Genomic DNA, 26486 nt, shown 5'->3' with positions numbered 1-26486 from the left:
AGTGGCATCATTATTCAAGGCACAGTGTTTTGTAATGAGATCTAATGTTGCAAAATAAACCATGTGACCAAATACAGGAACAGGAAAACTACTTATAGCTGGTTTCGTTAACTGATGATTGAATAAACAACTTGCTTAAGGTCAGCACTCCCACTGTATAGTTCAGTTCAATATCTTAAAGATGAGGAAGAATGGAATTTATCAATTTATAAATTTCTTTCCGCAACTTGTGATGTTTATACACATCCAGCTGAATTCGGTCTCCGATGCTGGTTCTCAAAGTCGTCTCCTGCTTTCATAGACCACTGTGGTTGCCATCTGTGCAGGGTGCCGAAGCTTTCATTTGATGAGGTCATCCACATTCATCATGTGCAGCCAACAAATCCAATTTGTTACAAAAACTCCTCTCATTTTTCCTTTGTTGCCTGGGTGTGTGAATGGAGGTCCAACAACTATAGCCCCAGGTGCTTTGTGTGAATTGACATTTAAAAACTTAGGGGGTTTTTAAACTGAATTACACAGAGGTGACCTTTTTCCAAAACCTATGCCACAAAATGGGCTGAATATGAGGTCACCCATGCATTCCTTTTATTAATAGTTTTTATTTTAATTTAATAAACAAAGTGCAATAAGGATACTAATAATTCATGAGTTATGTAAAGTAGCCCATGAAAACAAATATTAATGAGGATAACAAACCACACCTCAGTCTACCTGAAGAGGCCTTCCTGTTTCTTCTTTTATAATTCAAAGACAAAGAAAACTAAAGGACACAAGTGGTAACTTCAAAACAGAAAGCACTTTTTTTTACACAAAGGGTTGTGGGTTTCTGGAACAACCTATTCAGCCATGTTGCTGCAGCTGACACCTTGACGTCTTTCAACAAACTGGATCCGTGAACCTCTTGAATGGTAGCAACCAAATGAACAAGACTTGACAAATTATGTAAAGGTAATTTATATAAAGGTTTCGTAAGTTTTACTGAAACATCATGGAATTGACAGGAATATTGTACATAGAAATCTAAAAAACAAACACTTGTGAAACAGTGATAAAAAGCTCTGTGACAAATTCAAGCAAAAAATAGGCTTCAATAATCCAGGTAAATGTAATCAGTTTATTCACTCCACACCATTCAATTTTGTTGCCTGTGTGTTAATGCCATACTTAAGTGTTCAGTTGATTACTTTTCTTGAAAAAATGAACAAATGCACTAAAAATGTTAAAATAAAGTACAGTAGATTAAAGTACTGAATGTTCATGTTCCTTAGCAATGCAAGACTGCCACAGTTTTAAAGATGAGATGACAAAGAAAGCTCTTTCAAAGGGATTAGAGTATTTTGATAGCATTTGTGAAACTGATACATTGAATGTTCCAGTTTCACACAATGCTATCAAATAAAATGAAAGTTTTCATTGCACTTTCCACTGCACTTTGAAAACTAAATGGGTATTTGCGCCTGGCTATTTGAAAAAGTAATGGATTTATCTGAAAGAGAAAGGTATATGCAGAGACAGGGTCAATGTATCAGCAAGAAGAAGATACACATTGGAAGATACTAATTTTATAATCTTTTTTTAACACAGGGCCTACCTGAGTTTCTTCCCTGTTCCTTCAAATTTATTAAAGTTTATCCAAAACAAATAAAGGTAAAGTTATAATATGGAAGGTGCTATGAAGCACAGAATAAAATGGCTAAAAAACTATAATGCATTTATTTCTTTTAAAAATATTTTTCTGGCTATATTTATTTTCTTGAAATGGAATTGGACAGTTTAAGGCCATTTTAAGGAATAAATTAAAGAAACACAATGCAATAACAATAATATGTAGGCTGCACTGTGATTAATGCAAGGTTAATGAAGCATTATAAAATTATAACTTACATAATGCCATAAAAACAGTCAATAACATAAAACATTTCAAAGATTATTATATTACTGATAAATGTTATAATACATTAAGAAACTCAGAAGATTACACCAATGAAAGAATTAGATTTTCCTATAGCATTTATGTACAGGTATAACTTTATTACAGAATGTAAATTAATGTAAATTTGTCCATACTGACAGGTGAATATTTTTTTGGGTAAAGCATATCATATGATCACTTCTGAAATAATCATATCTTCTGATTGAGAGTTACCATGACAAATGATAACTATTACAACAGAATTATTATTTAGTAAAGGAAATTAGGCTCGATATACAGTACTATACAGGTAAAAACCTGAAGAAATTTTGAACGGAATTATAGTTTGAATTTGACCAATTGTCCTCATTGCACATGTTTGTCTCCAATTCTTCAGAACCGAATGCTTGCTAATTACTAAAGATTTTAAGTTAATACAGTACATGCACATACATACTGTATACTGTACATACTGACATTATACATACTCTAAAATATCAATAAGAAATGTCACATTCTCATCTCATAGGAAAGTCATTGTTTCATTATCCACATTGACAAAAAAACATGACAACGCACACTGTCCTACTGGAATGCTGTCAAGCTGAGCCCACAGTAAGAGCAGCAGGTGAGTCTCAGTACTTGAAAAATGGATCTCATTCAGGTTATCGTCAATTATTACAAGCGCTAATCTACAGTGATTAGACATTCCTGCCCAGCTCATCACCCTTGGATATTCTTATTGATTAGTTTGTTGTACATAACAATTGGTATAGTATTTTATGTCTTCACAACTCTCACTGATGTCGAATAGGTTGGTCTACAGTACATACACTACTGGTAATGTTGATTCATGTCTAAAGAGGACTTGGCACCACTGTTGATAATTCCACCTATGATGATGCTCACATCACCTCCTTCTGTTTTATCTATGAACATTGTAATGCTTTGGTCCCTGGGTGGCTACCCGACCTGCAAATAATGACTGTTTAGCTGCCTCCTCACAGTTGAACTACTGATGCATGGATAGTTGCAACCAGGAATTTCAATAAAGTGGAAATGGTAGTGCAAAAACGTACATACAATATTAGAAATTGCTGGCCAGTAAGTGACAGTGCTCTAACTTCCAAAATACTGACGACACATACAGTAGGTATTGTCCTCTTGATAAGCAAGGTATATTGTTTCCAATTGTTTTTCTGTCTTGATATGAAGAATCCACCATTGATTTCAAACATATTGTGTATATACAGTATATATAAAAAGCTGCAACAATTGTTCTTTGATTTCAATTTCCAAAGTTAAGCTTATAATGGTGCCATTGTTACTGAATCAATTGCAGCACTGGCAAATGTAATGTATTTGATTCATCCAGAGCAGTGTGAGAAACAGGATTTTCCTAGATAGCAGTGTAAAGAAGCATATCTTCACAATAGATATGGTGATAAACAGAGGTTTTTATTCTTTCCTGCTGAAAAGAGATCAGTGCTGGCCTATTCATTATGTTTCTGATGGTCAATCCATCTAATCTACTGTACTGTGCCTGTTGTACACAATACACAATAAGCCAACAGGAACACAAAGGCAGTGAATGAGTTCAAACTATGGCAGTATTGAACATCTGAAATGGCAAGGGATCAAATGGATTAAATTTATGGTATGGCAATCAAGTTTACTGGTCACACCTACATTGTGATGTTGTGCTAATTCATTTTGATGCTTTCAAAGATTCCAGTATGATAATCTTGGTAAAGAAAAATAAGTTTTCCATGAATCCACACCCAGGTTGCTTAATACATTATGGCATCAGCACAACAAGATGGATTTATATGTGTAACTTAGTGCAGCTGGTTGCAAATGACTTTAAAAATATGCTAAATAAAATATTCACATTAAATTCCATATTAAAGGTAATAAAGAATTTCTATAATTTCAGCTAATGAACATGCAATTAATCTTTCTCTGACATGAATTCCTAATCTGAAGTTTTACCATTGCATGTACAGTAGGTTACTCTGTAGGCCAGTGAATTTGGTTTGCAGATAGATCTTGGCAAATCTGCTGAAAATACAGTATATGTATAAAGCTTTCAGCAAAGTCATCTAGGTCAGAGTAAAATCTTTTCTGTCAAGGTAATTGTTTTTTTTTCTCTATTTATATAGCCTCTCATGAATTTCCAAGTGAAGTGATAAAAAGCATATGTCATGTATACCTCAGGACTAAAAACCTTAAATGTTTTACAAAAGTATTATTATAGGTTTGAACTTATATGAAAATATGTTATATTGACAGCTGTTACAGAGATTGTCAGAAGCAAAAAAAAGGCAAAAATTTGCTTTTCACAGTCTGGCATACACTTAACACCGTTTAATTCCTAAAACAGGCATACTGTATGGCATACTATTGTGGATTTGTAAAAACATAAGGTTTTTCCACCATCTGCTTGTAACCTTCAAATAAAACTCTATGGTGTTTATAAGACTGCTGCATTTACAAAATACAAATAAACAGCATCACTGAATTATGTCTTGGTACAACCAGTTCTTTTTTTAAATTGAAATAAAAAAACAGATACAGAGAAGCTACACGTCATGGACCAGTTTTGCTCATGTGTATACCAAAAATAATAATAGTAATCAAGGTACATTCCATAATCTCTCACAATACTATTATGTGTCCCAGTGGTATTAAGGATACCTACAAGGTTAAATGTGTAGCCACTGAGCATCACTTATTTCATCATCATGGAGCAGATTTTCTGTAGGCCTTTTCGTATAGTAAGTGGTAGTACAGGTGAATTTGTGTCTCATGTTGTGCTCTGTTGGTATCTATCACTGAAAGACATGGGTAGCTAAGTCCTGTTTCTGTAGAAGAATGGGCCTAGGTACACACTCTTTTTGTATTTATTACATTTGTGTTCAGTTCACTAGTCTTGTAAATAAATATGCTTTTGTGTCTTCTAAGTTGTTGCCTTTTTATCTGCTCTGAAAATAACAGGACCAAAAAGGCCACGTGACCACACCTGACATTTCCTAATCAGGGTGAAGGTGATGTTTTATTATTCAGCTTTTATAGGTATGCTTGCTAGACAAACTGGTGTCAAGACCTGATTTATCACTTTAATTTTAGCCTCATTTACTTAATTTACACTACCACATACATTCCAATTGGCATCCAAGCTAACTGTCGACTATCCCGGATGAGCTGCTAATTTGGAACAATGCCTATTGTTTAAGATTGTTTCTGCTGCCAATGACTTAAGGGTTCATTTTGTTCCTATTTGTTGTTGTTAATTAGTTTTCTATTGTAGTTTAAGAGTAAAAAAATATCCATTTGTGATGTGATATTAACAGTGCATTTCTAATAGCAGTATGTTTTTGAGACAGAAGCTTTTGTTTTCAGTATATACTATGCAAAGAAGACAAGGAATAGCCCTCATTAACTAAATATATATACAGTATGTGTTTTTTTTACTTCAACTCAGTAACTGTATCACATTTTAAGATAATTTAGTGGATTCTTTTTTATAGTTTATTTTGAATTGTAAAGTTATAATTGTGGTTCTAATTCATAGTTGAAATTGAACAGCTCTTGTCCAGGATGCCAATTTCATACTTAATGTTAATTCAAGAGGTTATGAAAATATAAACAGAGACAACTATTAATGAGAGAAAGCTCACATGTGGAGAAAACAAAAGTTTAATTTAAGACGGACAATATAATGAAACAATAATTCAGATTCCCAGTCTTAATTATGTGTTGAAAACTAATACAAAATCTAACAACTGTAGCAGTAGTGTTAAATAAAACAACGTTTTTTTTTTCAGTATGTCTGAAATGAATGTACTCATATTTATTTGAAATTAAAGAGGCCAAATAGTCTCTGTTTATTCACCAAGTGAATGAGATTTTATACATGTCATATATTTAGCATTGAGTAAGTAATTCAGTGCAAGCAATTTGTACTTGTTTTCCTATTATTTTTATTTCTATATGGTCTTAATACCTTTAAAGACTATCATTATATTACAAGATCCACATCCACAGGAGGGACTGAAGAAAGTAAGAACAAAGGATTGTTGCTTAAAAATACTGCATATTTTACTTGGGGTTACAGACTATTTGAGGTTACACAGTGTGAACTACAGAGTAGATTCAGCGATATGCTACTAATGATATAAGAATGTTATCAAGATCAATACGCTCAAAACTGCATTTTCACAAAGTAGATGACTGATCACAAGCTAACTTTCTGGTCATAACCATAAATTAGAAAGGAAACATTAAATGCTTTTAGGTGCTACTGTATATGAACCAATGGTCAGCAAGTCTCTTATACTTGTGTCAGATTTTTTTAAAGAGAAATCTGGATTTAAGTTTTTAAGTGCTTAAATTTTTAAGGGAGATTGCAATCTTCAAGTCACATCCGTAATCATGAACTTATGAAATTGCTCATTATTTCAAAAAGATAAAAGATCTGCCTCAGATTCTAATCACGCACACTTTGCTTCTAGTGGAAATGCAGACTCTCCCTATAGTCTTTCCACCCCCACACCTTTGTGCACCATTGATATTTAAGCACTGATTTAAGATAACCACTGCAGTTATTAATAGATGCATCATACACAACCCCAAGTAATCAATCCAATCAATCCAATGTTTTGTTTAACCACATAGGGGCAATTGAGAGCAGATTCTTGAAAACCTCTAGCCATTTTAAAACACAGACAATTCTACTCTTTTCAGCAAGAAAAAGCAGTCTTTTCAGCCAGCAGTATTTTCCAATCCACTCCAAACACATATCGTTGGCCAAACTAGTGCAACACATAGGTTTCTGGTCAAGACAGACAGAGCTGCACAATAACCAACAATGTGTTTATTAAGGTCACGTAATGCACTGACTTAGCTAAGCATTGGTTGAAACAACATTTAGTACATTGAGAATACCACGTATTAAAAGGTAAGATAAACAAGCTTGAAAATCTAAAACCAAAACCAAGTAAAGCTCCAAAGTTATGGGTCAGTCAATAGCAATACACTGTGGACTTATGGCTTTATTTTACAATGAGATCAAAATCTCTAATTTTCATCACTGCCCATAGCACAGCAACTCCTACCCTGCAGTCTGCACCTCACATTAACTGAGGTGCGGACTCAGTTTTTCTTGATTTATTTAAACCATAAATCAAGAATAAATAAAGAAAACAAGGAGTCCTTGAGAACTTCTTGGTTATCTACCTTATGCAAAAACATCAATTAATATTCAAACCACTAAAGGGCTTGCTTCACAGAAACTGCGAAACACTGAAGTGCCACTTGTGTCACAGCAGAGGCTGTGTTTTCTGTTTTTTTTTCCATTTTCTTCATGATTCTCAGCTGAAGCTGCATCTTTAGCAGATGTCTGTGCAGTGTTTCTTATTACTGCAGCTGAACTGATGAATACCTATTATTCTCCACGCCAGCATTTTAATTTGAATACTTCCTATTATTTATGCACATATCCAGGGCAACTACCTCAGAATAGCAAAAAAAAAGTCTCCAATTTATATATTCCATTTATTGCGTATTAAGTCTGTCATGATTAAAACACAGACTTTGAAAAGAAAGTAAAAATGAGTCTGCCTGATTCAGAAAAATTAGAAATTTAAATAACTAATTCAGAAAAAACTAGTTTTACCAAATCTAAAAGGGATATCTTAAAAGCATTCTTATAAACTAGCGCACCAAATATTAATGTATACAGTATATATCAAATGTACAAAAACCAACAAACAGCAATTAATTTAACCGCACATGATATATATTTACATACAGTATATAAGTATGAACAAAAGTGTTTTTGATAATTTCATAATGAATTAGTACTAATACAACAATACGAACAAGTATAACAAAGTGTAATGCTATGCATTTTTCATTATTTCACATAAAGAGTGCAAATAATCTGAATCCAGTAAAACAGTTTTTGAATAGTATTAAATTAATTCCCTAAAAACCATCCATTTGTGCTCTGCAAGGTTTAGCGAACTCTTTCTTCACAGGGCATAATACTTCACTACTGAGTTCAGATTCCATCACTAACTCCTTTCCTGCGGAAATAAAAGATGTGAAATTCTACTTACTGTATGTCATAATCTCTGATTCTTATACCAATAATAATTTACTAGGCAGCCTTGTTATTTTTATTAGCATTGTCCCTACTATTAAATAAAATAAGAAGTGTGGCATACTCTAAAAAAATACAAAACCTCTGTAGTATTACTGTACTTTCGATTTGAAAAATGAGACATTTGCCTGTTTTCTTTGTTAACATACTGTGCTTTAGGAAGAGTGAAAACATACTGGATAAACCACAATAACATCAAATCGATGCTGGTATTTGGCTGAGTATGCAAATATGCCTATTTAACAGCTGGCTGGACATTTTGCCTCTGAAAAGGTACACTACAACTGCTTTGTATGCACAGCAGAAATGTGTGTCCAAAAATAAACAGGTTCACACTGCCTACAAGCCTTCTTGCAATAGAGGACACTCCATGAGAAGGAACAATGTACTTATTTAACAAAGAGTGGCAACTTGAGACTAGTGACACATCTTCACACAACCTACAGATCTGTAATATGCATTTTTATTATTGTGAGTTCAGGTTGGTTTCAATAATGTTGAACATTGTTTAATAGTATAAACCATTTGAAAATCAATGAAATCCAAAATTCCAGTCTGCAATAAGTGGCTAGTTAAGTAATAGTATGCTTTATGACATTTTGGTCCATACAATTCAGTCTTAAGCCTTAAATTATGAAGCCTTTCTGACAAAGTAATGATGGTGTTGTCATGCTGACACTGTGCTGATGTTATGTTTTAAAAGCACTGTATGTGAACACAATAAATCATTGAGCTTAGTACTAATTTATGGAAACAATAAAAAAGAATAAGGTAAGATTCATAAACAGTTTAAAATACAAATAACATATTTATTTAGTATATTTTTAGAACTAACACTTGTGTTACAGCAATTTCATTGGTACATTTGTAAAATTAGAAGCTTTTTTGGGGGGAGCTTTAAAGGTGATACTATTACTACTACACTTTGCAGAGTATTTCACTTTAGTTTCAGGTGGTCATCCTCTATACAGTTCATTTTTAACCCCATCCCAAACGAATTTAGAAATTCTATTAGTATTTAGTTAACATTTGCTCAGGAGTGTAAATAAGATATGTTATCTCTTCATTGGTAATTCCAATGGGTCCCCATTTTGTTGCTAATTATCAATGATCCACAAACAAAAGTGTGTGATTTTAATCAAACACGAAAGCTTAAACTACTGTAAATGCCTTTATAGGTAAAAGAAGTAAAATTTAAGAAAAAACTGCAAAGAAAAATGAACTACAAATACATGTTGATCGTCCAAACTATTCATGTCCCTTCATGAGACAATTCATGAGACAATACTTGGTAGAAGCAATTACAGCCATAGGTCTTTTTGGATAAGTCTCTACCAACTTCGCACATCTGGATGGTGCAGTTTAACCCAATCTTCTCTGCAAACCTTCTCAAGCTCTAATAATAATTATAATAGCTTGTCTTTATAAAGTGCCTTTCCAAACCATATCATCATGTACTGTACATAATGATAAAATAAAACAAGAAAAAGTTTAGTTTTAAAAATGGTCAAGGAATCTGCCTCAAAGAGTCGCAGGAAGGGCATTCTGTAAATACTGACCAGTGACAGAAAAAGCATAGTCGCCAAGAGTCTGACGTTTGGTCCTACAGTAGGTATAATAAGCAAAGGATCAACCTTAAATGAGTGGCGCCTACTAGAAGGAGTGTATACAAGAAGGAGTTCTGAAACATATGATGGAGCCAGATTATTCACAGCCTTATAAGCCAGTAAAAAGATCTTACTGTATATAGAACAGCTGACTTTATAGGCAAACAATTAAGATATTTAAGAACAGGATAATTAGATGCCAGGTCTAGTGTGAGTTAGAAGCCTAGCTGCAGAGTTTTGGACATACAGTATTGCAACTTACTGAGGAGAGTATTTGGGAACCCATAGACCAGAAATCAAGCCTTGATGTTATAAAGCATGAATTGAACACTTAGCATTGGACATTGCTAGAAATTACCTAATGTGGGCAATATTTCTAAGATGAAAAAAAGAGGTCTCAATCACATTTTTCACATGGGTCTCAAAAGATAAGAGGGGATCAAAAATGATTCCCAAATACTGGATTTGTGCTGAGACCTGAAGCCATTGACCATTACAGTGCAACTGTCCAGCTCCTGCTTTGTCAAGTCAGTTGGGGATTGTTCAATCTATGCATAGTCAAGCCTTTCCACTAATGCACTAATCAGAATCAGGACTTTGACTAAGCCATGTAAGGAACTTCATTTTCTTCTTCTTAAGCCCCTCAACTCATATTATACCATTCTACAACTTTAATCTTAAGTTGTTTTCAAATCTCCTTTGTCTTCATAACTTTGCTTGAAATTCACCACCTGAATGAATGACCTTAAAGTGGCAGATGAATTTATTCTGAAACCATGTCAACCACTATTATTTTACACAGCCATTGAACAAACTGTGTGGTTTGTCAAACTAACTTTTAGCACATTTAAGCAAAAGGGGTGAAAACTTCAATCAATATACAGTATTTGTAGTTTTTGAGTTTTCTTTGCATTTTGTTCTCACTTTTAACTTCTTTCACCCATGAAAAGAGTTTGGTTTCATAATTTAAGTTTTAATTAAAATATTCTATTTTAAAATGTGCATACAACATTTGTAAAGTAATTCATTTATTGGACATTATTGGAAAAAGTGAATACTGTACATTGTATTGTACATACTGTACAATGTGTGACATTCTTTTTTTAGATATGAACATTAGATTTGAACAAGATTAACATACTGTATCTGTTTGTATGGTATTTTTTAACTAGCAAATAGTACAGACATATTTGGTTGTTTTTTAAAACAACACTTTGTGCTTGAATGATGCAACAGAATCAGTTATCTGTTTCATGTGTTGTGAATATCCCCAATTAAAACATTTATTTAGTCATGTAGTTGCTGAAATTAGAACTATATTCCCCTTGCCATCTCTGTGATGTGACAGGTTTAGCACATCCCTCCAAAAAATCCCATATGCTTTGAAAACCCCAGAATTTTTCAAGCAGGAATCTACTCAGCACTGTCTAGCATTTTAATGAAATTAGACCATGATCTGAATTACTTCACTTGCTGATCATATCTAGGTTTGTTTTAAACACTGATGTCTCTTAGAGCAGGTATCTTAAATTAGATACTTATGCAAAGCTCAAAACCTGGTATGTTTTGCATATTGTTAATCTTAAATCAACGTAACTTTGGGCAGCAAATGTTTAAAGTTTAAAGACTAACAGTTTCATACCGAAACACAACTATTAACAAATGCGATAAGTTTATTTTTCGCTTGTCTACTATGGAGAATTAAACTAACTTGTCTTTTGAGCATTTAAGCCGTGAAGATCTGTACTAAGCACCTTTTTAACCCACAGAGGATATGATTCAATGTGTATAAGAAGGTAAAAGGGATTCAAATATGAAGTGTCATTTTAAAATGTATTGCAGCCTGCTATTCTGAATAAGCCTGCTATTCGGTCTGTAGTCACATTATCAGATGACAACGTTTGGTTCTTTTTGAATGATGTTTCAAGGTTGAAGCTTATAAGTATATTTGGGTTTTTTTGTTTAACTTAGAAGTGCAAACTAATGTAATGAACTTAAAGTTTACTTACATTTTTGAGATCTTTCAAAGGTTTTATATGGTTAATTTAGTCAGGAAATGTGAAATCCAGGCTGACGTGGTGGTACAGTATGGCTATTAATGCTGCTGTCTCACAGCTCTGGTTTTAGGATTGATTGTAGATTGGGGTGCCCATTTTGTGGAGTTTGCATGTTTTTCCCAGACACTCTGTTTCCTCTGAACATCCAAAGACATGCTGGGTAAGTGGGACCTCTAATTTGTTGCACTTGTCTGTATGTGTTACTGTATAAGTGCTCATACAGTATGTGAACAGTATGTGCCTGATAGACTGTAATCCTGTCCAGGGTACAGTCCTGTATTGTGTTTTATGCTTCCAGAACAGGTTATGGGTTGTCACAACAATTAAGATGAATAAGCAGCTTTCTGGAATGCTAAAGGAAGGAATGTGGCAATTGTCTTTTAACCTTTTGTGAAACTAATATTCAAATGGTAAAACACAAAATTACGTGAAAGCTTCTGAGTTCAGTAGCAGCTGTTCGTATTACTCCCTGTGAATCTACAAATCCCTTTTCATCCCAAAAGGGATGTATGGACCATTAGAAAAAAAATAATTCACAGAAAACAATCTGCACCCTGTGGTGTATCAAGGTTTCAGTGTGATCTCCATATAGCTTCCCTGGCTGGTATTAGTAGTATCTTTAGAAAAAGGAGACATTCTTTTCCTCCATCCAAATGAGAATCTTTACTCAAAACCTTCAGTAATTGCTTTATATCTGACAAATATTTTTGAACTGTTCATCCACCAAAGCATCACCCCCTTCCAGTAAAAAAAAAGGTACAGAAAGCAATTACAGTTTCGAGACAATTTGGTATAGAATGAAACGCCACATGACAGCTCCCAACAACTTGTTTTGTGGGCGAGTACCATTCTGAGATTACTGCACCTCAGCATCGGGGGAGATAAGAGGAATGACATAAATTAAAATAAATTGTCCAATGCTAGCTGTGAGAACCTTGGGAAACAATAGAAGTAAAAGCATAAATGTCAATTTGGAATGATAAAAGATACAATCTAAATGTAATGGGAGCAGCCCCAAGACAGTAGGAGGTAATAGAAATTGTGATTTTAGTAGGACTCAGTCTGCTTAAAAATAAATGAAATAGGGTAATTAGAAAACAGCAATTGAACCCATTTTATTGTGAATAAAAGCTTATGGTGGTGCATGGCAGAAACTTGATCAGTGAACTGCAAACTGATAGGGCATATGGTACCGAACACTGATCGCTACAGAAAATGGGCTAAGAGGCTGTGTTGTGTGTGTGGGGTGGATCCCAGGAGATCTTAAATGGCAGCATTTCACAATCATTTTCAATTGTGGAGCCAAAATACGATTTTCAGGCGTGTGTTTGCCACATTCTTCCACTCAGCTTCCTCACAGAGGCAGTCCTTATTTCCAGCCCAGCAAGTTTATATTTCCCGGAGGGAAAGCAAGTTCATTTGTCTATTGAAACCATCAGTAAACTTTGCTTCTTCAACAGGCCGGGAGCATCTTACTCCTGGCACACAGAAGAAATCGTTATTATAATCCTTACAGGGTTTTTTGGTAAGAAAATGTAATACCCAGTGGTCTTTATATCTTTTTAACAGTACATTGCATTAATACCTTCAGTATGGTTTGTTAGCAGGACACATAGCAGATGTCAATTTGCATCTTTGATACCTTTAATATAATGCTTGCTCCTGGCAGTCAATTAAGTCAGTAAGGATACTCTCATCATCTAGTTCACATGAAAATAACTTAACAGATTCAACTACTAGCGTAATATTCTATCGAACTGTTCTGTGATTTTGGGAATCTAATTCTTCCATATTTAAACAAGCATATTACTTTGTGCGAAAAAAAATATAGAAGTGCAAATCTCTGTCAAACGTTTGCTCATGAACAAAAAGAAACCAAACAGAACCACCCCTGTTTTTTTCATAGATTTATTTTTCATTTTGTCCTCATCTGTATTGTAACCCAGCACGTGTGACCCTGGAATGCCTAGGCCACAAATACCATACACTTCACTCCACATTTTTCACTATGACACACCTTCAGTATTACACTAGAATAAATATATATACAATTTACAAAGAGGGCCAAACCACTGTCACAGATGGAGGAAAAACAGGCACTGTACTGCACAAACACACCACACATCTTCACCACTCTGTAAGGGATTGATTTCTGAGAGTCGAATCTAAACCAACTACAGTTAACAGGGATAAGCATACTCACATTGAGTTGTCTTCCGAATAAAGGCAAGGGCTGTTGAGAAATGATCCAAGATTGTTAGAGTAAAACTAGTTAGCTACTTGGTAATACAACTTTTCCTACAAAATGGACATCGAACTGAGCTGAATAGAAAATAGTTGAATAGTCAAAATAACTGGTACTTGAATGTACTGTACTGTAAAAGACAAAGACGTAACACTGTAATGGTATGGGAGTCAAAAAATTAAAAGTCTACTGATAAACACTAAAAACCAATAAAATTATACAAGAAATGAACCGGTTATAACATTCAAACTCCTAAACTGGGTTAAGCTCTATTAGAAAACATATGCCAATGTGTTTTTTACTATTTTTTTAAACATAGCATGCAGTATTCAACATTTCATAAAGTAAAAGTGTCCATTTGGTTAGACCAGCATATATCTATGTAGAACATAAGACAATTAAAGGAAATTCAACTATTTGGCCCATCTAGACTACTTGGTTTCTAGTAGCTATTTGATCTAATGATCTTATCCAGCCATTTTTTGTAAGATGCCAGAATATCATTAACAACATGGCTGGGTAGCTTTCCAACTCAACACAATGTGTAAGAAAGTGGCTCCTCTTTTGACTTCTAACAAAACTAAGTGAGATTAATAACCTGCTCTCATTCAGTTTGTGTATTTGGACATTTAAAATGTCTTGATTTATGTCTACACATAGTCAAACTCTAGTATTAATAAGACAAAATAAGGCAATTTTGACAAGTCCTTAATTATCTTCCTTTACTTTTTTAATGGGAGGGTGTTAAAAGATACTAAACTTAAGTGAAGGTAAAATGTCTTGGATTTGGGGAAAAGCAAATGGTGGAAGCCTTTAAATATTCAGGACACATAATTTCCTCTAAAACTAGTTATCTTCTCTAATTAAGTCAATTATAATTTAAAAAGTACATAACTGTTCATTTGAAAACATACTGTAAGAGGATTCTTTAAATTTAGTTTTAATTACATAAATACAAAATACAGGATTGTGAATTATTAAAATCCGATTTTGTAAATATAATATTTAGTATTTTAACACAGACAAATCTTTCTTTCTTATTACACAAAATCTTTCTTACATAGAAAGTCAATAAAATATTCAGAGCATCATTCTTTTCATTTCCATGAGGGTAAATGCACCGAAATGTATAAAGAGATAAAAATAGTAGAACCAATATAAATAATGTATAGACATGGCACTTGAGTGCTGAGCTCTTATGAGCAGGCTTCATCCAGATGCTGCATTTGCTTAGCTAATGTATAGACTTGTACATTTCAGTTATTTGTTACATATTTTGGAACATTTTTCAGGGCCAAATATACACAAACTACTGATCAAGCACTGCTCACGATTTCACTTTAAATGTAATTTCACAGTTACAGCATGAACATATCCAGTCAATATGCATAATAAATGTATAAAAGATTATGTCTTTTTTTAAACCATATTTTATAACATGCAGAAACCTCACAGCAAATAGCATGAAAGTATGATATGTCATAATATTACATAACAGACCATGCATAATCGGAATGTCAAATCCATTACAAACTGAAAGAAAAAAGAACAATGATGTAAAAAATGAGAGAACACGTGAAGAAATTAAGTATTACAATCAAGAATACCAACACTGGCATCTATTAGTGATAAAGAAAGAGCTGAAAATCACTACAAAGACTTAATAGCTATTTCACAAAGTAGCAAACACCTTGTCAGCAATCTAGACAATTACTTGCTCTGTTTAAAAGAGTCTGCGTTTACATCGTGAATAATATAGTCCTATTTTGTTTAAAGCATAGAATAGAGATTGTAATGAGAAATGTCAATAAGACACAGCAGCACTTCAGGCAACTAAATAGGCGATGACACATGCGGTGGGTATGATTGGGAATGTTAGATGGTGCCAGTGTGTCAAAAAGAACATAGGCAAAAACTGGTTTAGTAGCTATTCCATAGGTCATTTTCACAGTAGAAAGCATTCTTTCAGACAGTAGTCAATACATGCATCATATCAGCCTTGATGTTGAGGGTATTCAAGTTCAGCAGCCCACATTCTGAATTCTATAAAAAGACAAGCCTCCCACTGTTTGCTGCAGGCTGAGAACCTCACTGCCCTGAAGTGGTGTTCAGTTTTACTCTAAAACATACAATACGCCCTGTTTACTGCTTTTCCCTGGTTTTTATCACTTCAATCTATCTAAAAAGCTCTATCATAAAATATCCAAAATGTATCTATCCCCAAAGGTGTCTTTCTTTATTCATGTGCAGACATATCTTACAATGCAATGCTCACCACTGAATCTTTCTGGCCATTTTGCGCATTAATGAAATGGAATATTTTAACAAGCCTTCAATCACAAAGCCAGAGTTATTGTTTAAATATGAAATATGTCTGCATTGTATGGGTCCGGGGAGGGGGGGGGGGGTTTGGGGGACAGTACTTAAATATATTTTTTTAGATTTATATTTGATTTAACAATTCAGTTGTATTTTTTTTCAGCTGGATTCATTAAGTCCTACTGTCTCTCCATCTTTGGTAATACAGCACAGAATTGATTCTTGCTTGGTGGTAAATATCCTTTAATTAATTTAAAGTTAATATTAAGTTAATAAAAAAACAAAGTGAAAACAAATAGCTTGTTCAATTATAAAATGGTGTTTGGGTACAATGATAGCAACATTCAGTTCACAGGTACTGAAATGGTTCTAACACAGTTTGGACAATTATTCTATTTTGCAGTGTAGGAAATTCTGCTTCCAGGAAGTATAATTTAGCCAATTCCATCAGGCTTTTACATGAGAGGGAAACAAGTTCACAATGACTAATGTGTTTGTGCTTTGCCCCTCCAGTTGAATTGCCTTTCATGATAATTACGCTTCAAAATATTTGCAATATGAAAAAAAATGGCTTCTGTATTTATTCAGTGTGTTGCAATTATTTTTCTTTGTGACATCTCTGCTGAAAAAAGGGAAAGGATAGACCTTGGTGAAATTTAAATAAGAGGAAAAAAAGGCAAAGAACTCAATATGCATTTCTGTGTATCTTCTTTCACTGCAGTCCTGATTGTTACGCTTGGCTTTTCCATTTCTCCAATTCACAAACATGCAATAATTTCATTTTATATTAAAAAAAATGTGATGTGTCTTAACAGGATTTGCAGGTCATAGAGTATTACTTCTTGCTAACAATTATACCTTGGAGACAAAATAATTAACAAGATGGGGAATTCCAAATCACCAAAAAAGAGTCTTGAATGATACTTGAAAAAAAATAAATTATTTCAATTAGAACTTCCAGACAAAATGTTATTATTTTTCCAATGCCTATGTTTTGTTCAAACTGATTCTACCTATAATGTGTTTCAAAATATTTTCTGCACCTGTACTGCTGTCTTTATTGTCATATCTATAAGATGGTGGAGTGTTCACAAAACAGAGATCCCAAAGTCTCTGGATTACGCAGAGCAAGGTTATTGAGGAAAATGCATACAACTAGAAATACAGTACCTTTTGGGGATTTGCAACATCCCAAGCTATCATTAATTTTACAGCAACAGCCATCAATTTTGCATTGCCACACATTTTAAGCTAATTCTAACATTTGCCTTAAAAATTACCTTCCTATAAATTAATCAGTAGCAAAGTGTCCAGCTTGGCATATGCTGTCTATAAATGCTAGGTTTGTGTATGTGGCAGTGACAGGAAAAAAAAGCAAAAATACATCGGTGGTTTAGCTTCATGATACTCTCTGGTGTATCATCTTGCAGTGTTATTTGTGCCATTCTTCAGCTAGTTAGTGCTAGAATGGAAAAGTAAAATGTAGTGTAAAACTGAAAGCTTAAATGTAAAATCATCATACAGAAGCTTAGAAGTCCTTAGAAATATACATACATATTCTAGAATTATCCCAAACTGCTGTTCTGGAAAAGGAAAGTAAACAATTCCAATATTGCATGTCCTGCTGAAACTCCTTACAGCCAGCGTTAACTGAATGGATAGGTTGAGGAGTCTCTAAGAATATTTAAGCAGAGTGAGAAGACTGATAAAGTCAAGCCAAGACATTCCTATAATCTCATAATAGACAATAGGACTAGATGACATAGTTGGATAGAGATGGCTATAGCACATACTGTGGAGATACATGTGGTGGGGTACGTTACATTTTGCATCACTTTATGAAATTCTAGGGATTAGAAGCCATAGAGGTATTAACAGTTTAAGCAGAACTGTGCTTTCTTGTATTATGCAAACATTAGGTTTTTATTCTTCTAATAATCTAAGGCTAAAACTTCCCTTGTTAGTCAATGCTGGATACACTACAAAAGCATTTTTCATCCCATTTACTACTCTTTCAAGAATTTAAAAGCAAATGCATGTTAAGAAGAAACTGATGAGGATAATCTGTACATTTAATAGCTATGGTAAACTGGTAAAAGACAATCAATAAATGTATGGGAATCCTTTAAATACTTTTTAGCCATTGTTTTTTATTCTAGCAGAGCCTAAACATTCTGCTAGAGCATCAACATTTAAATCAGTTTCTCACAGAAACTGTCAGGAAAGGTTCCCAGAGGTAAAGGTTCAGCAAGAAATTTAACCAATATTACAGAATTAGCCTTGCTCACTTGGGAAAGCCATTTCTGCCACTTTTATCTTGTGACTAATCCCAGTATGGAAAGTGTTAAAGGATGTTAAGCTGAGATAAAAGGTATCACCTAAAAGAAAACCACTGTATGACATATGGAGTTGGATAGTGAATTTAGTGTGGAAAGAAAAGCCCTAAAGAAATAAAAACCCCAGGTAGAGGGAAAAGGTCACCAAAAAAAACCTGGGGAGCCAAATACTACCACTTCTGAAGGGAAATTTAATCAAACGGAACAGATTGAAATGCAGTTTCAACAGACTGTGAATGGCACTGCATGTTCACTGAAGGTATGCATGGGGAAATACTCCATGGCTGTCTGTTGTTATGAAAAATAAATCTTTGCAGAGTGACATATCAACAGTATTTTCAATGACTCTCGCTGTTCTCGTTTCTTTAAAATACAGCAGCCAGTTAGCAAGCAAACCATACAAATAAGACCCCCAAAATAGCTCAAAAATATATATTCACATTCCAGGTTCTTGGGGATTTTTCATTAAGTTTAATTTTGTGTGAGACTATTGGTTTCTGCACCCATTAGAAAGACTCAGTCTTCTTGTCACCCATAAGTGACTTTTCATGCAGCACATAGAGAGAACATGACACCAAATATAAAAACATAAAAAGGTCCATCATCTTATCCTTCAGAACATCAGGAAAGTAAATAAACTGAAAGGGTATAATACAGTTGTGTGCTGGTAGGTTTATAAAGTGTTATCTTCCAAAAGGAAGAAAAAAATCAATATATCTACTGCAAACTCATGCACATTTTTTTCTAGAAGAACAAAAAAATGAACACATTACACTGTATACAATAGCACTGTATTAAACATTTCTGTCACAGACACCACACATGCTACATTATTCACAAATGAGTGTAATATCCTCTGCTTATTATTTTTATTTTAAATTTCTTCCGGGATGATGATGGTGGTGATGGTGATGATGATCTTCTAAAAGGTTTTAACTGGTCTAGACCATTTCAATCTGCTTATCAGTAATATTGGTTCAGTTAAACGAATGTATGCATGGCAACATTGTGCATGCAGCTCAGCTTTGAAAAAGATCTCATCATTACAGCCCAGTGATTCTGCATTTTCATTCACTGAAAAAATAGGGTAGTGAGCACAGCTATGAGTGGAACTTCTTCTCTGTTGCAAACTTTCTTTCCTACCACCACTGTGATAGCCTCATTACAAAATGTTCACTTGCCAAATTCAATACACAGCAAAGGAGCACTTAAAATTAGTCCTTGATAGGTTTACTAGCCTTGCAGGAAAGAAAATAAGATCCATGTCTTACCGTTAGTGGTAAATGAGAAATGAAAAAAAAAATTGAAAAAAGTTATGAGTGTATACAACATTGTTATTCAAGATTCATCAAGCAATGCAAATCATGTATTGGGTATAAAAATAAATCCATTAGGTTAACATCACATTGAGAGACACTGCAATTTCCAATTTCATTTCAAGGTTGTTTTTTGAGCAATTACAGTGTCAGTCTCTGCACTGGAAAGGTTGAATTCATTTACTGCGTGGTTACTCTAGTTATGATTGATGTTGCTTTACCAAATGGTAAACCAATTACTCCAATGATGTAATGTCATTTTAAGAGGGCTATAATCACATTGCTCTCGAACTTAAAGCCTTGATGAGCTTTAATAAAGATTTATAGCAGATTAAAGGCCTTTGCAGCATTAACAATGCATTGCATTTCATAGTTTTCCTTTTGTTAAATACACCACACACAAGAAAGGGTAAGGTGTGCAAAATTCTACCCAGAATACTGTAACATTCATTAGATAACACAATCAAATGTATCTAACACACACATAGAAACTGTCTGTTTAAAGCTGGTTTAGGTTTCCTTATATTTCTTTAATCTCACCATAGCAATCAAAGTACAACAGTGTATCATAGGTGATCTCTTTCAGTATAGTACAGTAACACATCCATGAAAGATCATGAAATGAAGTCAGGAGACTACTTTTTTCCTTTTTTTCAAAATACATGATGAAGATTGACTGAATTAATTGAGTGCTGTTGTACTGATATCAATTCATATCTGCATGGCTAGAATATTAAAGCCAATAATATTTAAGATAAAATAAAATCAATTAATACATTAATAAATTGTCAGTTCTCTAAAATGATAAATTGTACTAATTAATTTGTTAGAAGAATCTATGTAACTGTGCTTCACATAAAAAATGCATTGTTCTGCTATTGTTTATCTTATGTACAAAAATACAACATTTGAAATTGTTGCCCATTTTGTCTATAATCATTTAAGTAAAGCCACTTTATCACATATATTTTAAGTAAAAGCTGGACCAAATTGGGCTGAGCAGTATAATTCTGAGGAGGCTCGTTTTTGAGACATACAGTAATATTATTCCATGGAAGAAGGCCACCTTTACTTCTGATCTGAATTAATGCAACAAACCTGTGTGCTCCATCTTCCCAAGACCACATTGCCTCAAAGACATTCAAGGGATTTTCATAAAGACAGAGAGAAATTATTATGCTTCTGCCTATAAAGAAGGCTTTGAGCTAGGGCAATTTAGTGGAAAATATAAAAAACAGAAGGATCTGGAAGACAGGGCTCTCTTTCTGTTTGGATGACTTTGAGGTATATTTAAAGTTTAGGCTTCGCTACGGATACTCCAACCAGAACAAAGCTGGTGTGTTCAGAGAAGAACAAAGAGGTTTGAGTGAAAAGCAACATTTACAGTTAAACTGAAATGGGAATATCTATGAAAAAGATGTATTTTTTTGCAAAATATTGCAAAACAGCAGTGCTGTCTCATTCCTGAATGAGGAAATATCCCTTACTCACACAATAGGTAAATGACAGTGAGTACCACTTTCTACTCATTTGTTCTAAATGTATTTGAATCTCTTGCAACTTTATTTGTAACAGAATAATTTCAGAATTTTCATGAAGAGAAAATATATTAAACTTTTCCAGGCACGGGCTATTATCCATGATTCATTTTTCAAATACACTTAATGTAACATTACTGCTTTTAAAAAGTACTTTCTCAAGGTATTAATTAATCTTCAGAGAGCTGATCATTTGTCAATTACTATTCAAGGACAAATGCAATGTTCCCATTTGAAATACACGATAATGGTGGCATTCATCATTAAAAAAAAAAAACACACATCACCGAAAATTATTCCGAAAAAAAGTCACTTGAAATCTTCAAAGGGTTTTTATTCAGAAACACACTTGTTGTTAGGCCTAAATAATCCTCAGCTAACTACGGCTATCCAATCAAGACATGTTGTGCCTTTCGGTTAAAATTAAGTGGAGACTAACAAAGCAGTTTACTGCAAGCAGTCATTAGTGGAAATTGTTCGGCATGTAAAAAATGTAAAAGCCTGAATTTTAAAAAGTTAATTTCAGGTCTCTTTCAGGTTTTGTTAAATACTTAAGTTTGTTCTTATGTATTTTTTTTTTACTTGGGAAAAAAACCTACCGATAATCTTACAAAATAAATTATGTTTTAGAATATATTTATACAATAATGGCATTTTTTCTTTTTTCCCAGAACAGGTTATTTTTTTTCTGAAAGGAAGTATTAAAATAAAATCAATGTGGACCTTGATTTCCAATATAAGTGGAATTGCCTACTGTTTTCTTCAGTAAAAAACAAATATTTTAACTATATACACTGCTGTGCAAAATAATCAACAGTTATGCTATATGTTAAGAGCATACATATACTCAATGCCCCCAGAAGTTGTTAAAACACCTTTGATGATTAATAGTACAACGTTGTTCGAGTGAGAAGAAACCAAGATAAACTACATACTGTTCATCTGCCGTAGAGCTGCATAGTCTATATAGTGTAGCAGCAGTTAATCTATCACATTTGTCAATCATTTACAAGTTTAATCATCACTAATATCATTGTTCCTCTCTACACATCCAAAAACATAAAAGGCCACTTTTTGTAATACAAAATAAAGATCTAAGAGGATACACTTGTATCATAAAAAATCTAAAACATCACTATGGAATTGCTTTCAGGAAAATTTGAACCAAGGAAAATCTGAACCAAAAGAGTAAAACAATGAAAAATATAAGACTCTTGCACCTCAGTGAGTAGCTGCACTGGAAGGATGGAAAGATGGATGGTTGAATGACAGACAGATAAACACTTAGACAGATACAGTACACACTGTAGATACAGATATAGAAATGGCTGCTCTGTACTCTGGTTCTACCAAGCATCACACTCAGTCAGTTGCTGAGATACTTTAATAGACACCAGCCCATAGCTACGAACTTTGCCTTAAAATCAGATATCCCGACATGAAAAGTACTGGAGAGTTCTTGTTTTCTTACCAGGATTGGGGGGCTGTGGCTGACCAGCACACGTTCTCAGCAGGTATGTGTTAGGGGAGTACTCGTCGTCAGGGTTGGACTCCAGGATGGGGTGGGAAGCGTTGCTTTCTAGCAACGGCATCTGACAATCTCTAACGCCACCAGGTGAAGGGTGATGGGAGCCAGTGGGAGGAGCAGGGGCAGGAGGAAGGAGGCTTGATGCAGGAGTGGGTGGAATGGGGCGACCTGAGGAATGGATAGAGGGGTCAAAGGTTACCAATGGATGACATGGAGCGAGTGTAGACAATTTCAGAAACAAAGTAAATTGTAATATAACTCTATTTCGAAAAACTGTTTTATTTAGAGAGAGATGCACATGCCTACTAGTTTCAAGAACCATTTTTACAGCTTTGAACTTGGATGTATTGAGCTATTCATTTTTAAAGATTATTTTTAATGAATTTGAATTTCTACTGCCCAGTAGAACAAACAAATAACAGTAAAGAGATGTTTTTTTAATATAATTTGAAGGTTTAAATAACTGTATATGTTATAAACCTACATGGCATTATTTTTTTTTTAAATCCGGTGTGGCAGGACTGCATTTTTTTAACAATATCATAACTTGGTATAACATATTTGTAAAACAAAATATACTGGTTAAAAAGTAATAAATGGTGTTGACATTTTCCATGACACAAGCTGTAAAACAGTACAAGTGGTTAATATAATGATAAATTCTTTATCAATCCCTATCTAAACAAATGTAATTTTCCTAGTAGAAACATACAGTACTGTACTTGGAATACAGTTTGTAACTGCAACACAAAGGTGCATAAATCCAACTTTCAGCACTCTTTTTGTCAACCTAACCTTAAATTATAAGACATGCTTTTTTCTGTTTCCTGAAGAGGCTCTTGAAGCTATTAGACTCATATTTGAATACCATTTTAATGAAAACAGCTGCTTCGCGATGCCCTGTTAACAGTTATCTTTTAAGCGCAAAACCCTGCTAAGAGACAATAACATATGAAACACCATCATCTGCTGCACTTTTATACCTGCTTGTCTAAAAAAGAACATTCAGGAGATTCAGAGTACACCCAGCAAGAAAATTGTGGTGAGAGGATTTAATTACCTATAGACTTACACTGAGCTCGAAATACCTGACATCAACGTTTTTTTGTCTTCTTTTTAATTTAATTAGGCAATCCATCGCCTAAATGCCAGCAGATGGTGAACGTAGTCTCTTGTCAGTTTTGAACCTGAAACCTGACCTGAATGCCTTTTTCCTTTTAGTTCCAGGTACCCTCCACAAGGGATCTTAAAACTGTGTTTCAGTTTTACAGCATTTTCCTCTGGCTCTCATACAATGCTCAGGTCCATGATGTTAATGCAATAATGATAGATTATTTACGCAGGTATCACAGTAATTTACCTGACATTTAAAAAAAACTTAAATATGTTAAGCAATCAAGCACTAATCCAGCGATATATTATTTGTATGAGACATATTGTCTAATGCCAAATAAATAAAAAAAATGTAATGTGTGAATATCACAGGGAGCTGATGCAAGAGAAAACCTGCCCCCATCAGAACTCATCACTCCTCACCTCACCAGATTACCTTCGAAGTACAAAGTGAGGTATTGAAGAGTCCTGTACTTGACTCTGGACCGATGATGAGATTTGGATTAGATGAGAAAATGAATAATTTGACTACTGAATGGGTGTTGTGTGGCGGGGGCTGGTGTGTGTGACAGGGCTCGAGCTGGTTTCTACTGCTGGTGTCTGATCTTTCTTCCCTGTTTAAAAAAGCTGATAGATGGTAAAAAAATCCGGCAAAGAGACAAAGTGTTAAAAACTGTCATTTTAATGTGTCTTTTGCATAGTGGACCAGTAAGTGTCACTCCTCCTACTGGAACAAAAAAAGCCATAGTATGGCAATAGGGGTAACACTGCTCTAGGATGTGATGTACCTCATATAATGCATTGTCAATAAAGATCCTATGACACTGCTGATAAGAGTAGGGATGTTAACACTGGTTTCTATGTTTAATTCCCCTTCCATCTTACATAATCTGGCCTTCCTAAATGTTTCCTTTAATTCAATTAGCAAAGTAGTTCTTACATCTCCACCTGATCTATTGTCTAGTGGGCCTCCTGGTACATAATGGCAGCAGCACATCTTCCAGCCTGCACCTGAAATGCAGATAGGTGCTGTTCTTCTGTGCTAGATGAAGTGGTTCCCCTCCTATATCTGAAGTGCTTTGGGATTCTTTGGAATGAAAAGCTCCATACAAATGCGAGTAATTATTATGTATTATTACTGACGTAAAAGGATAGCGAATGAATACACTCAACAAGAGTGCCTTTAGCCCAGCTTTTTCATCAAAGAACACAAAACACAACATTCTGGTTTTCGTCTTTGCCAAAAGCTGAAATACATTAAGATTTTGTTCTTTTTCTCTAAATGTTCTTCTTAAAATCTGAAATAACATATTTGAATGCACTATTTATAATGAATGAGCATGAAAAACTAATGATTATTACTCTGAATAAAACAAGCACTGAATTAGCATGTTAATGTCAAATAATTCTTCCAAAAAATTTTAAAATATGATCATTTATAGTCCTTCTGACAGGGCATTTTTTAATGTAAAAACTCCAATAGACTCACACATCCAGTAAGGAAGGTTTTCTATGAGGAAAGCAAAAAATGTTAGCTGTGTCTGGCATGCCTTTTCCAAGTTTATATTCATTCACCTCTATTATGGTCGTGATCAAGAGCTTTCAGAAAGCAAGCCTGTGTGATTGTACAGTAATTAAAATGGCACACACAGTGCAAGCCAGAAGGTAGGTGGGAAAAATCACACCTTCAATAATGAACAAGTGAAAATTTGAGGTGTAATTACTAGCTGGGAAGCTAGGCATCAGTGTCGGTTACCTTGAAGGCATGGTACTCTCATTTCCACCCTAAGTGCTAATGCTTTTTTCCCACTTTCTAGGGTGGAAGTTTCACCACGGCTTTGAGGATTACAAAAAAGCTAAGAAAAACAAAAAAAAAGTAATCTAAAGCTTTTAATAATTTATATCTATTTTTGTACATGACTCTGATATCATGTATGAACTTCTTTCAACACTCCATTTCAGTTCCACATGGTGCAAAATCAGATACTGTTTGTGGAGTGTTGTGTATTTTGTAGTTTTCTAACTGGAATATATAAAATGCATGAAATCCTTTGCAAATTCTTATCTTTATTTTTTCACCAAATTTGCCCCCTTTCATTTGATCGCAAAAATGTTTTCTTTAGGTTAAGACATCTCACAAAAATGAAATTATAATTTTCATGACATCACACCAGTAACAAATTCATATCTTCTAACCACTGTCAGATGTGAATACAAAGAATACTGTTAAGTGGTGTGCAGATAAATAAAATGCATTAATATCCAAAGCCCACATTTCTCCATGATTTTCTTTAATGCAAAATAAATGACAAATATGAGTTTGTATAAATGATTTGGTTTTAAATA

At 34.1% G+C, this 26486-nt stretch overlaps 1 protein-coding gene across 1 annotated transcript in view; it reads right to left on the bottom strand.

Annotated features, from left to right (window-relative positions):
• LOC148821136 (teneurin-2-like) overlaps positions 1-23349 on the bottom strand; it is a 158326-nt gene extending 134977 nt beyond the window's left edge. The window contains 1 exon segment of the mRNA XM_088933428.1: positions 22971-23349. Coding sequence (XP_088789554.1) covers positions 22971-23349 — 379 coding nt within the window.
• Positions 23350-26486: the final 3137 nt, after the last annotated feature.

The sequence above is a fragment of the Atractosteus spatula genome, chromosome 14 (assembly GCF_055471065.1).
Source record: "Atractosteus spatula isolate fAtrSpa1 chromosome 14, fAtrSpa1.hap1, whole genome shotgun sequence".
In the NCBI taxonomy this organism is placed as follows: Eukaryota; Metazoa; Chordata; class Actinopteri; order Semionotiformes; family Lepisosteidae; genus Atractosteus; species Atractosteus spatula.
This window is presented reverse-complemented; position numbering and strand designations above follow the sequence as displayed.